Here is a 13,046-nt window from a genome sequence, read left to right as displayed (position 1 = left end):
ATATTGAACCCTGAAGGAGCTCAAGGTCTCATGGGGAAAACAGAAAAGTGAGAGTCTCTCTGAGAGAGAAGAGCACAAGGTAAAAAGGAGGAGCAGGTCAGGGAGGAGGGGGTAGTTTTACTTGACAGTGATCAAGTGATACTTGAGCTGAATTACTCTTGAAGCATCTATGAGTAAGAAGTCACTAGTCTGGAAGACAGGAGAAGAGGAAGAGCATTCCAGGTAGTGGGAAAACCATCATTATTGGCGAGGGGTCTTGAAGCAGCATGGCAGACTATGGGTGAAAGGAAGTAGTGGCCAGATATGAGAATGAAAATGTAGGACAAATCACGAAGGGCTTTGTGGTCGTGCCAAGGAATTTGGATTTCACTGTGAAAGCTCTAGGGAATCATTAAAGGACCTGAAGATAGGCATAATATAACTTGTGTTCTGAAAAGGCTCTCTGGCTTCAGTGTAGAGAATGCATTGGATGGGGATAAAAATGAAGGTAGAAACTCAAAGTAGAAGAAGGCTTTCAACAGTTCAGGCAAGACATGGCAAGCGTCTGCCCTAAAGCAGAGACAGCAGAGATAGAAACAAGGGCATGAATTTAAGAAATATATGTGGTAAGTAAGAGAGAGGGAGACATCAGAGATTTCTCTTTAGTTTCCGGCTTCAGCAACATCAAGTAATGATGTTGATTTGCAAATACTGTACATGGACTTGAAGTCTGGGAGAGTGTTTTACTTTAGAGATAAGCCTCTGGGAATCATCAGCATATGAGCTCTAATGAATAGTTGGAGTCAACGGGATCATCTAGGGGCAGCGTACAGAGTGAAAAGGCAAGAGGATCAAGAAGGGCACTCTGAGGAAATATTAACATTTAAAAGGAAGACGAAGGAGGTAAAACCCAGTAAGAGTCACAGAAGACACACAAAGATTTTCAAGAACCACCACCGGCTTGAACTGAGGGACAGAGACAGTATGAGATGGAAAGAGGCTTTTCTACAAGCACGCTGAAAAAAGCCACCCAGCTGGAAACATACGCTACCTTTCATGCAAAAGGGAGGAGAACTCAGAGCCAGACCCAAGCGTCCAGTGGATGGTGCCAGGAAACCACGGAGACTTATTCCCAGGCCTGGGTCCTAATCAGTCAGCTGGTCCTGAGGGGTCAACCTGTGCCCAGCTGGATTTCAGAACTGTGACGGACATACGTGCTTCCTGTTTACTGCTTTCTCAATAGGAGAGGACAATGGTTATCCTGTGCCTGGCTACCACTGTATGTTGGGTGTCACAAGTCTTCAGATAACGAGGAACTCTACTCAAGGAGCTGTATTTAAGGGATTACAATTAAGGAGTTTCATCCATACCTGAATCTAATGTAGATAAAGATATTCTGGCCTTTCAGTGAGTGCTGTAGTGTGATCAGGCTATTAGGGGCCTTCTTAGGAAAGTGAATATATTTTGCATGTGAGAGAAATATAAATCATCTGTGACCACAAGGTAAACTGCAGTGGTTTTAAAATATGTCCACATATTCTTTGCTACTCCTCCCTTAAATAGGTGGAGGTTAATTTCCCTCTTCTTTGTAAGAAAGGAGAAACAAGAGTGTACGTGTATGTGTATATGTATGTACATATATGGATATGTGTGTATGTGTGGCATTTGCTTAATTTTACACAAAAGAAACACTGGAAGAATAAGACAGAATCTCATGAAAACAGCTATCTATAGGAGTATAGGGATGGGTGGAAATAGAATGGAAAAGATAGGGATGGCAGCAAGACTCTACTGAATATACCTTTTTATAAAGTTTTCACTTTTGAGCCTTATACGTTATACATATTCAAAAAATAAAATTGAAAACTAACAGAAAAAAATAAACCTAAGTGTACAGTAAGTTGATAACATAACCTCACAGAGAAAATAGTTCCTTTCAAATAACTTTAGAACACAGTACCCTGACTGCACGTGAACTTAACTTAGTGGGTAAGTTGTTAATATAACAGGTGTCGTTACAATTCTGAAACAATTTTGTGTGTACTGTGTAAGAGAGAAAACGAGTAAACACACTGAAGTTTTTGGAAATGTGAGTTTTCACTGTAAGGGAAATACAGATATGGAATGGGGGGAAGATGAGGAACAACTCTATGGTACTGGATTTGAGAATTACCAGTGTGAACTTAAGGAAAAAAAATCTAATTCCAAGCTTTAGACACTGAACACTCCTAGACACAGTGACACTTCAGTAGCAATAAGCACATGAGATCTTGGTGTGTGAATACTATTTCCTACTAGAAGGAACCAGGGCTCCTTAGTGAATAGCTGATTCCAGGTCTGGTGGAACAGGAAAAGTACAGCCTGGAACATTCTGATGTGCCAGAAAGTAATGAAGTGGGCCATGTTTTAAAAAGACACAGAATTGGCTTAAAGGGGCTGGCCAAGTTTGGTACAATTGAGCATCAAAACAACATTGACAACAATACATTATAGCACTTTGAATTAAAAACAACCTATGGATCTAGAGTGATAATAATAAGAGAAAAGCTTTTCTTTCCTAAAAAATGTATGCTAATAACTATGGTAAAATTAGAAATCATCAATGTAATAATTGATTCAGGCAAGGATCTTCAATTGACGCTAAAACCACTGAATGAAAGGTTATTTAGTACTAGGATACTCACAAGGTCTCAAAGGGCCATCCTATAGGTTACTTATTAATTGTAAAGGAGAAAATATGACTCTAAATTAGCAGGATCTGGCATTATGTGTTCCCTAAAGTATGATGTAAAAGTATAAATTGTCACCTATGTAAAACTCTTGCCAAATGAGTTTCATCTGAATCTAAACATGAGACACAATCAGAAAAATCTAGAATGTGGAACATCCTATAATACAACTGGTCTGGACTCTTAAGGAAAATGCTATGAGAAACAACAACAACAAAAGGAGGGAGGACGGTTACAGATTTAAAGAGACCAAACAATCAAATAACAGTGCATGATCTTTGATTAGATTTTTTTAAATGCTAACTAAAACTTTTTTTTGGAACAACTGGGGAAATTTAAATATGAATATAAATTAGATGATAACTGCATCGACAGTAATTTTCTCAGATACGATGATGTGGCAATGTAGGAAATCATCCTTTTCCTAAGGAGATGCACATTCAGGTTTTGAGGCATGAATAATGATGCCTTCAACTTCAGCAAAATGAAATATAAATTGTAGGTATAGAGATAAAACAAATATGATAAAATGTTGACAACTGGTACATCAGTTGAAGGGTATTTAATGTATTCAATGTACTATTTTTTCAATTTTTCGACCATTTTGAAAAAATTCGAAGTAAAATGTTGGGCAGGGGGAGAGTTCACTGCATTCAGCAAAAAAGAGAAAATCTAGTCATTATGGCCAGAGTGATTTCATTGGAATACTAGGTTCAAAAGTCCTAAGGCAGTGGTTCACAGAGTGAATTGATGGTGAAGATGTGGACACGGGAACACAGACTTGTCTTTCAGACGGCACAGCTATGAAGGAAGAAGAGACACGGAAGGCGTAGGTTGAGGAGAAGGTTTTAATTTTTGTTGTTTTGGTTTGTTATATCTCCTTGTTAGTGGTTTTAGGCTGGGAGAGATTTAGCATGTTTACTTTGATGGATAAGTGCAAATAGAGAGAGAGGGACTGAAGATATCGGAGTGAGTGGGGCCCAAGACTCTGCAGAGATTCTGGAGCCAAACCTCCGAGGAGGCTGAGCTGGTGTGAGCGGGGGTAGCAAATTAGGAGGGTACCTCCTCCACTGAACTGTGAAGACGCATCGACTGTGAAAAACAGTGAGTCTTAGGGGCAGTACAGGAGAGGGTAGGAGAATACCAGCCTAATGGCGTATTTTCTCTGCAAATTAGGAAATGATGTTACCTGAGAGTGAGAAAGATGGTGGCAGAGTGAGGGGCTTGAGAATGGTGTAATTGTGAAATAAGCGTGGTGAGAAACTGGAGACAGAACTGGCTAAGATTAAGAGAAAGATTCCTCAGCAGTATCAGGGGCCCAGCTGAGACGGCAGACTATGGCTCTGAAGTGGCAAATTGGTGGAAAATCCACATTTGTGTATTTTCTTCCAGCAGCCCAGAACAAACATGGAAAAGGCAGTCAGCCTGAAAGCACTGGGATTTTCCTGTAAGAGTGCAAAGAAGAATAAGAGAAAGAGGAAGTTGAGGATATTGGCAAGTGATAAAGAAAGGGAAGATAGGAAGAGGTTGATAGTTTAGGAGAAAACAGCAGAAGGTAGAGCAGCTGTTCTCAGCCCTTGCTGTAAACCAGGAACACAAGGAGAGCTTTAAAAAAAAAAAAAAAAACAGTGGTGCCCAAGCCCCATTCCAGATCTCCCGAATTAGCATCTCTAGGTGTGGTTCTAAGACATTTAAAAGTTTAAAGTCTCAAAAAGTGATTTTGACATGGAGCCATGGTTGAGAACCACTACCTTTTATGAGGCAGAAAAATTAGTGTTGCAGGAATAAGACAGTGAGAGTGCTAGAAGATAGCAGGCTGGATTCCAGAGGTCCAACCATTCTTGGCAATAAGATCCAAGATAGGAAAGTGAGTAGCTAGAGTATAGGTCAAAACAATTAGAACTAAAAAGGTGTAGAAGCCGTGAGTCTAAGATCTTAGATGGGTCATCCATGAGGACGATGATATTACGGGATGATGAAGTGCCTGGGGAGGGAGAGACAGCCCATGAGCTAAGTGCCCATGTCCCTGATGAGGATGAGGGATATCGTGTAGGTGGGGAGGTGAGCAGGGTTGATGGGTATAGTAGGATGGAGGTGACAATGGCATGAGCATCCTAAGGAGCAGAAGCTTTTACAAAATAAGGGTGCTAAAATAAAAGTTTTAAAGCACCGTTTCACTGTGCTTAGAAACAGTGAAACAACACCTATAACTGAGAATAAACTCTGGCTGCATTCTTTCAGATGAGAGAAACGTGACAGGGAAAGCAGTTAGGGCTGCACAGGTCACCTGCCTGACTGCCAGATAATCCACTCTCTGTCCTGCCCCTATTCTGCTGTGTGTTGTGGAGAACTTGTTTTCCTAGGCCCCGTTCCCAACTTGTTTCCAGGACGGTTCGCAGTGGGAGGTACTGGCAAAAGACCAGAAGGCCAGAGGAAGGGAGAAGCTAAGGGACCGCTCCTCTCTCCTGCCTCAGACAGGCTTCTGGCAGTGAGTGGTGGCTTCAGCTCCCACAGGCAGCCGTCTCCATGGTTCTAGCTCCTGCTTGTACCTAAGCCGTATGACAGTTCCCATTCTCAGGGTCCTTCTAGCCCAAAAGCTGGTAGCAGCTTCCTGCAGTGGCTCATCTCTGAGCCTTCTCAGCTCTTTCAACACCTGTGTTATCAATTCCCTACATTAAATGTCACCTATTTATTCCAACTGTTTCTGTTTTCCTGCCTGCTATCTGTTGACTGAAATAATTTTCATCAGAGTTGATGGGGGGCTTGAACTAGGACAGCAGTCATGGGAATGGAGAGGGAAAATGCATTCAAGACACATTTCTGAGAATAGAGAAAGCAGGACTTGGTACTTGACTGGATGGGGGGTGGGGGGTGTGAGGGAAAAGAAGTCACAATGATGCAGAATTTGGGCTTAGAGCAGACCGAGGAAGAGAAGGCATTTAGAGAAACATGGCATGTGCTTAAGTGCCTCAACCTGAAAACAATCTTCAAACCAAAAAATAATGTAAACACATGCTAAAAAATAGATATGCTATTTTTAAAAGACTAAACAATTTCTTCCTCATAAAGCAGAAGTATAAATAATCTGGTAAACATTCATGAACAAGGTCTGTGCCTTGCACAGTTAAATCAAAACATACTGAAAAAATAGCAGCTTGAATGAATATTATGAAGACTGCTTAGTTCTAATTTTTTCCCCATTTTGTTTTATAAAAAACACATACCTGCATTGGATGTAATGCCACTACTTGATAAAAGATCTTCATGATTTGATTCACAAGGTTTTTGTTCCATATTAAATATTTGCTACCTCTTCTTAGAGATCTTGAAATATGAATGCTTCCCTATTTAGTTCTTTTAGTTCTTACCTATAAAAGACAGGGATTCGATTTTTATTAATAAGGTATTATGTGAAAAAAGTTCATAGAGGAGGAACTGACTATATTTACATTTGAAATTTAATAGCAATTTTTCACCAGGAAAATATTTACACAGAAATATTTTATTATTATCTAACATTAATAAGTGAACAGAATCTTACTGTAAAACTTATTGATTTTAATGGCCAAGTGGCTTATTAGAGACAATCTAAAAATAAAAAACTAACACTTTAATTATTATGATTATTAGCACTCTGATTTGGGGCAGAGTTTTTTCTCTTAAGTCTCTCTCATCACCTTACATTGTCAAATAATGGAAGAAGACATTTCCTCAGTAAAGAGCCACAAATTAGGAAAAAAGATCACAAATCAGCAAATTAGAAATCATTAATAAAATGTAAAAACTTCTTTGATATCAAATAGTGCTCATAATTTTAGATTAGGCCAAGAGGGGTCTTCTGGGTTTGGAAAACACTGGTGGTGGCCTGATTCCAAATCTCCTCCTCATCCTCTGAATATCCATAAAATCAACAAGAACAACAAATAAATAAAAGCACGTGGGCTCCAAGCCTTCAGCATTCCCAGAAGACAGAGAATACCACAGCCTTCAAATTGTCTGTAAGGAGAGAGAAATTTTTTTCCAAAAGTTCTCCCATATTCTACCGACCAGCACTGCAGGCCTGTGAGTATGGACAACAGGAAAGGAGAGGCTGAAAAGGCTGAAAAGACTGAAAAGGAGTAGAGGACTCAGAGGAAGCACAGAGTCACCCTGGAAAGAGAAGAAGAAAGGCCAGGTTACTAAGCACAGGCTGGAACATGATAGTCTGTAGCCCTGGCTATGCAGTAAGGGCTTGAAAGTGGGTGGGCACCAGGAGTGTCAGCCTCAGAGAAGAATGTTTCTGGGGGAGAATCAGATATGGAGACATGGCAGTAAAGGGAAGAAGGAAATGAGAGGGGAAAATTCAGGAACCAGCAGAAACAAAAAGAAGCAAGATATGCCAATGCTCCTTCTACCCTTCCCACCCAACATCCCCACCACCATCCATAAAAGGGAACACATGGAAGACGGCTCTCTCAGACAAGGAATCCTGTCCACTAGATGAATAAAAGTAGAACACATCCATACAGAACTACAACAAAATGTCAGAAAATGTGGATAAACTCTTTTTTGCCTATGAAGAGTCCCCCCCCATACCCTCCCCACCAACAAACATGAAGTCAAAGAAAATTGTAACACACCACTCCAAACTGAACTAAATATTCTCAAGCAAGCATTTGGGGGTGATGAAAAGTCACCCTTGAATGAGAATTGTAAATGTAAGAACAGAAGTGGACAAGAAACAAAGAAAAAAGCAAAAAATCAGGAAGAAATGAAATGAGAGTTGATTAAAGTAAGGAAAGAAAGAAAAGAAAAAGACAAAATTATATCAGAAATGAAGACCAAATTACAAAGTACACAGGGAGGAGAGACTGTAATGTAAACTTAATAAAGGCATTGAAGAAAATCAGGAAAACAAGAGGATGAAAACTGAGATAAAGAAATAAAAAGGGTGGGAGAGGAAGTGAATGAAATGGAAGACAGGCAAAGAAGGTTGAACATAATTGGTGTCCCTGAAGAAAAAAGTCAAAAAAAAAAGAAACAGAACTATTATTTAAAACTATAATCCAAGGAAGCTTCCTATAAATAAAGGAAGATCCAAATCTACACATTTTTCATACTAGGGAAAATCGACCAAGAATGATTAAGTCTGAAATATATCCTAATAAAACAATATTAAGACTTTAAAGATTATGAAAAAATCCTCAGGGCCTTCAGGCAAAAAAGATGAAATAATATACAAAGGCAAGAGGATTAGAATGGCATCAGATTATTCAAAAACAACATACAAAGCAAGGCAACAGAAGAGCAGCATTTTCAAGAAATCTGAGGAAAGAAAGTATTGATATAAACCAAGGATATTATACCCAGCCAAGATCTTCAAAAGATACAAAGGCACAGAAAAGCAGTTTTGAATGCACCAGAACACTGTACATTAAGTGCCCCTTCTGAGAAATCTACTAGAGGGAGTGAAGCTTCATCCAACCAATAGATGACCAGCAAATGTGGCCAAATGGTAACAACTGGTGAAAATCTTTGGTTTTTCTCTAGGTTTTAAATTTTTCAAAATAAAACTTGGGAAAAAAGATGAACATTTAAAAAGATGACTGGGAACACTGAAAAAAGATTGATGGTGAACATTTAAATATTCAATTGCAAAGTTGAGACTAAAACATGGGTGGGATAATGGTACTGAAGAATAACATATAAATATTATATGTGTGACAACGGAGAACAGATGTAACTAAAGACGGGAAAAGAGACAAAAAGGGAAAGTAGAATGCCATTGGTTGTAAAAGGTACCATTTAAAACTGACAAAAAGCAAAAGGTAAAGAAAGGAAAAAAAGGGGGTTACAGGTGCAGTATAGAAAGTATTAAGGCAAAGGTAACCACTAGAATAAAAATACAAATCTTCTAAAGTGACAAAAGAATTTTAAAAAGAAAAAGTAAAGAAGAAACACCAAATAAACACAGTAAATATAATATAATACTTGCAGTAATTACACCAGAAGATAATAATGTAATAACAATGTGACAGAATTTAGACCAAACACAACAGTCACATCAATAAACCTGAAGGGACTTAACTTGCCTATTCAAAGAGAAGTACTTTCAAATTGGCTCTTAAAAAAATTCAACTCTGTGCTGTACACAAGAGGACACTAATAGGCATTGATTCAAAAAGACTACAAATAAAGTGATGGACAATGATTTGCTAGGCAAATGAAAGCAATAAGAAAGCATGGGTTGGCCATACTACCCAAAGCAATCTGCAGATTTAATGTGATCCCTATCAAATTACCCATGGCATTTTTCACAGAACTAGAACAAATAATCCAAAAATTTATATGGATCCATAAAAGACAGAGAATTGCCCAAGCAATCCTGAGGAAAAAGAACAAAGCAGGAGGCATACCCTGACTTCAGACAATACTACAAAGCTACAGTAATCAAAACAGCATGGTATTGGCCCCAAAACAGACATATGGATCAATGGAACAGAACAGACAGCCCAGAAATAAACCCACACACCTATGGTCAATTAATCTTCGACAAAGGAGGCAAGGATATACAATGTGGAAAAAACAGTCTCTTCAGCAAGTGGTGTTGAAAAGTTGGACAACTGCAGGTAAATCAATGAAGTTAGAACACATCTTTGTACCATATACAAAAAATAAACTCAAAATGGCTTAAAGACTTAAATATAAGACATGACATCATAAAACTGCTAGAAGAGAACATATGCAAAACATTCTCTGACAAAAATTGTACCAATGTTTTCTTAGGTCAGTCTCCCAAAGCAATAGAAATAAAAGCAAAAATAAACAAATGGGACCTAATCAAACTTATGAGCTTTTGCACAGCAAATGAAACCACAAATAAAACAAAAAGACAACCTACGGACTGGGAGAAAATATTTGCAAATGATGCGACCGGCAAGGGTTTAATTTTCAAAATACATATATAAACAGCTCATACAATTCAATAACAAAAAAATAAACAACCCAATTGAAAAATGGGCAGAAGACCTAAACAGACATTTCTCCACAGAAGACATACAGATGGCCAATAAGCACATGAAATGATGCTCATCATCACTAATTATTAGAGATATACAAATCAAAACTACGATGAGGTACCACCTCACACCGGTCAGAATGGCCATCAATAAAAAGTCTACAAATAATAAATATTGGAGAGGGTGTGGAGAAAAGGGAACCCTCTTATGCTGTTGGTGGGGATGTAAATTGGTGCAGCCATTATGCAAAACAGTATGGAGGTTCTTCAAAAAACTAAAAATAGAGTAGCCATATGATCCAGCAATCCTACTCCTGGGCATGTACCCAGACAAAACTCTAATTCAAAAAGATACATGCACCCCTATGTTCATAGCAGCACTATGTACAATAGCTGAAACATGGAAACAACCTAAATGTCCATTGACAGATGAATGGATAAAGAAGATGTGGTATACAATGCTATACAATATACAATGGAATATTACTCAGCCATAAAAAAGAATGAAATAATGCCATTTGTAGCAACATGGATGGACTTAGAGATTATCATAATAAGCAAAGTAAGTCAGTAAGAGAAAGACAAATACCGTATGATATGTCTTATATGTGGAATCTAAAATACGACACAAATGAACATATCTAGGAAACAGAAACAGACTCACAGAAATAGAGAACAGACTTGTGGTTGCCAAGGGGGAGGGAGGTGGGGGAGGGAAGGACTGAGAGTTTGGGATTAGCAATGCAAACTATTATATATAGGATGGATAAACAACAAGGTCCTACTGTATAGCACAGGGAACCATACTCAGTATCCTATGATAAACCATAATGGAAAAGACTATGAAAAAGAATATATATATATATATATATATATATGTGTGTGTGTGTATAACTGAGTCACTTTGCTGTACAGCAGAAATTAACACAACACTGTAAACCAAATATACGTCAATAAAATTAAAAAAAAAAAAGCATGGGTTAAAATCCTGATACCAGACCAAGTAGTCCTCAAGCCAAAGAGTATTAAATAAGACAAAGGGCACTTAAAGTTAAAAGCTGCATTCCACAATAAAGATATAATATCTCTGACTCCATTTACCATATAACACAGCAACCACTAAGATAAAACATAAATTACAGGAAATGCAATAAGAACTAGAAACACAGTAAAAATGAGAGACTTTAACAGGCCACTCAGTATGAGGTAGGTCAAGCGGCCAAAAAATGAGTAAGGATATAAAAGATTTAGGTGAAATAATCACTAAGGTAGACTTTTTGGATATATATTGAACACTACATTTTGATAATAGAGAATGTACCTTCCTCTCAAGTGCACATGGAATATTCACAAAAACCAATCATACTTTAGGGCACAAATAAAAGATCAGTAGGTTCCATAAATAGAAATGTTACAAACATCCACCTCTGGTCACAATGTAATAAAACTAGAAAGTAAAAGTAAAACCCAAAAGCAAAAAGGCCTTTCCACTTGGAAATTGAAAGGCCTTGTATTAAATAATTCATGTGATAAGAGAAATATAAACAGAAATTTAAAAATTTCTGAAAAATAATGACAATGAAAGCACTACATATCAGAATCTGAGATACATTAAAGCAATGCAGGGACTTCCCTGGTGGTGCAGTGGTTAAGAATCCGCCTGCCAATGCAGGGGACACAGGTTCGAGCCCTGGTCCGGGAAGATCCCCCATGCTGTAGAGCAACTAAGCCCATGCACCACAACTACTGAGCCTGCGCTCTAGAGCCCGGGAGCCACAACTACTGAGCCTGAGCACCTAGAGCCCGTGCTCCGCAACAAGAGAAGCCACTGCAATGAGAAGCCCGCGCACCGCAACGAAGAGTAGCCCCCGCTCGCCCAAACTAGAGAAAGCCCGAGTGCAGCAACGAAGACCCAATGCAGCCCCCACAAAAATAAGTAAATAAAATAAAAAACAGACTTAAAAAAAAAAAAACCAATGCAAAGAGGAAAATTCCTAGCCTTAAACACCTATTTCAATTTTAAAAAGAGAATGAAAATAAGTGAATTAGATTTCTAACACAAAAAGGTAGGGGGAAAAAGTATAACAAAAGAAAGGACATGGTAGGAAATAATAAAGATAAAAGCAGAAATTAATGAAGAAAACAGAAAAACAACAGATCAAGTTAATGAATCAGAATCCTTATTCTTTAAAAAATATAGGCAAGGACCATCAAAATGATGGAAAGAGGAAGATCACTTATAACATACTACTTACCATTTTTACATTAATGCACAATGTAAGCATAGTGTTAAAATTTTTTTTTTAAAAAACTTCTGAGCTAAAAAGAATTTTTGTTGAACAGAATTCCTTTTTATTTCACTCACAGTTTCTCCCTTTAGATTACTGAGGTGCCATCTGTCAAAACAACAATTAGATAAATTCTACCTTAATATGTTTTGTGCTATCATTTTTAGGAAATACGTAATAGGTAGGGAGACATTCCATAAAGAATTATAACAAATGGAATGTTACTCAAGATTGCTAGGCAATTTAAATGTTCTAACAGAAGGAACTGCTATTTGGGAAAAAACTCTCATTTAAACAAGTTTTATCATGAATGTTTGCTGTATAACTTAGCTTACACACTAAAGTGACGCATTTGGGGATTCTTCAGGATGATGAAAGACAGTAAGAAAATGTAAATTACTGAGTAATGTTATTATCATAAATTACAGATAGATCAAAAGCATGAAAGAATGAGCAGGACAGGCTGAATCAAAGCCCAGCATTGCGAGATCATAAACTAATCCACTCTGCTTGATACCAGAGTTCTGGGTATCAAGAAGGAAACAGAACCTACAAGCAAGATAAGCAGAACGGGTACTAGAAGTTGGAGAAATGAGAAGAAAGGAAAAGGTTTGACTTCAAATCATTCTGATATGGAAACCATGTTCTACTTTGGCATAAGATGATGATAATAAACTCATTAATTCAGTAACCACTGATTGTTGGTAGGACATTAGGAGCCACAGTCCTTCAGAGGGAAATTTTTTTTCTTAGAAAATTAATAAAGAAGACAGCACAGGTTTATTTACTTAAACAAGAATTTTAAAACCATTTATTTGTAAAGATGCTTAGCACTTCTACTTGTCAATGCTGCTAGCTATTTTATGTACCGTAGAGTAATGAAATCTGTCTTTAAAAAAGTATTTGTAATCTAGATTTTCACTATTTTAGACTGACCAAATCATTAAACTGGTCAAATCATTCAGTGTTTCTCTACTTGCATTGCATTGTAAGAACTGAAAGATAATTCCTATTTTCAGGCATAAAACTTATTAAATTACTAAGGATTCCTGG

General features: G+C 37.7%; 2 protein-coding genes across 10 annotated transcripts in view; one reads left to right on the top strand and one right to left on the bottom strand.

Moving 5' to 3' along the window:
• SHROOM3 (shroom family member 3) overlaps positions 1-13,046 on the top strand; it is a 533,396-nt gene that overhangs the window by 188,983 nt on the left and 331,367 nt on the right. The window lies entirely within an intron of this gene.
• The window catches only part of CCDC158 (coiled-coil domain containing 158), a 102,616-nt gene that overhangs the window by 82,147 nt on the left and 7,423 nt on the right, over positions 1-13,046 (bottom strand). For 5 of the 9 annotated variants that reach the window (XM_082389328.1, XM_082389327.1, XM_082389329.1 and 2 more), the window contains exon 1: positions 5,933-8,093. The exons of 1 other annotated variant lie outside the window; for it this stretch is intronic. In XM_082389328.1, the coding sequence (XP_082245454.1) occupies positions 5,933-6,002 (70 nt within the window). In that variant the 5' untranslated portion in view covers positions 6,003-8,093. Of the gene's footprint in view, positions 1-5,932; positions 8,094-13,046 lie in introns of those variants that run through there. 3 more of the 9 variants (XM_082389323.1, XM_082389325.1, XM_082389324.1) reach the window with 1 other exon arrangement.

The sequence above is a fragment of the Balaenoptera borealis genome (genome assembly GCF_965194805.1).
Source record: "Balaenoptera borealis genome assembly, chromosome: 4".
Taxonomy (NCBI): Eukaryota; Metazoa; Chordata; class Mammalia; order Artiodactyla; family Balaenopteridae; genus Balaenoptera; species Balaenoptera borealis.
Note: the sequence above shows the minus strand (reverse complement) of the source record. Positions and strands in the feature narration are given on the sequence as shown.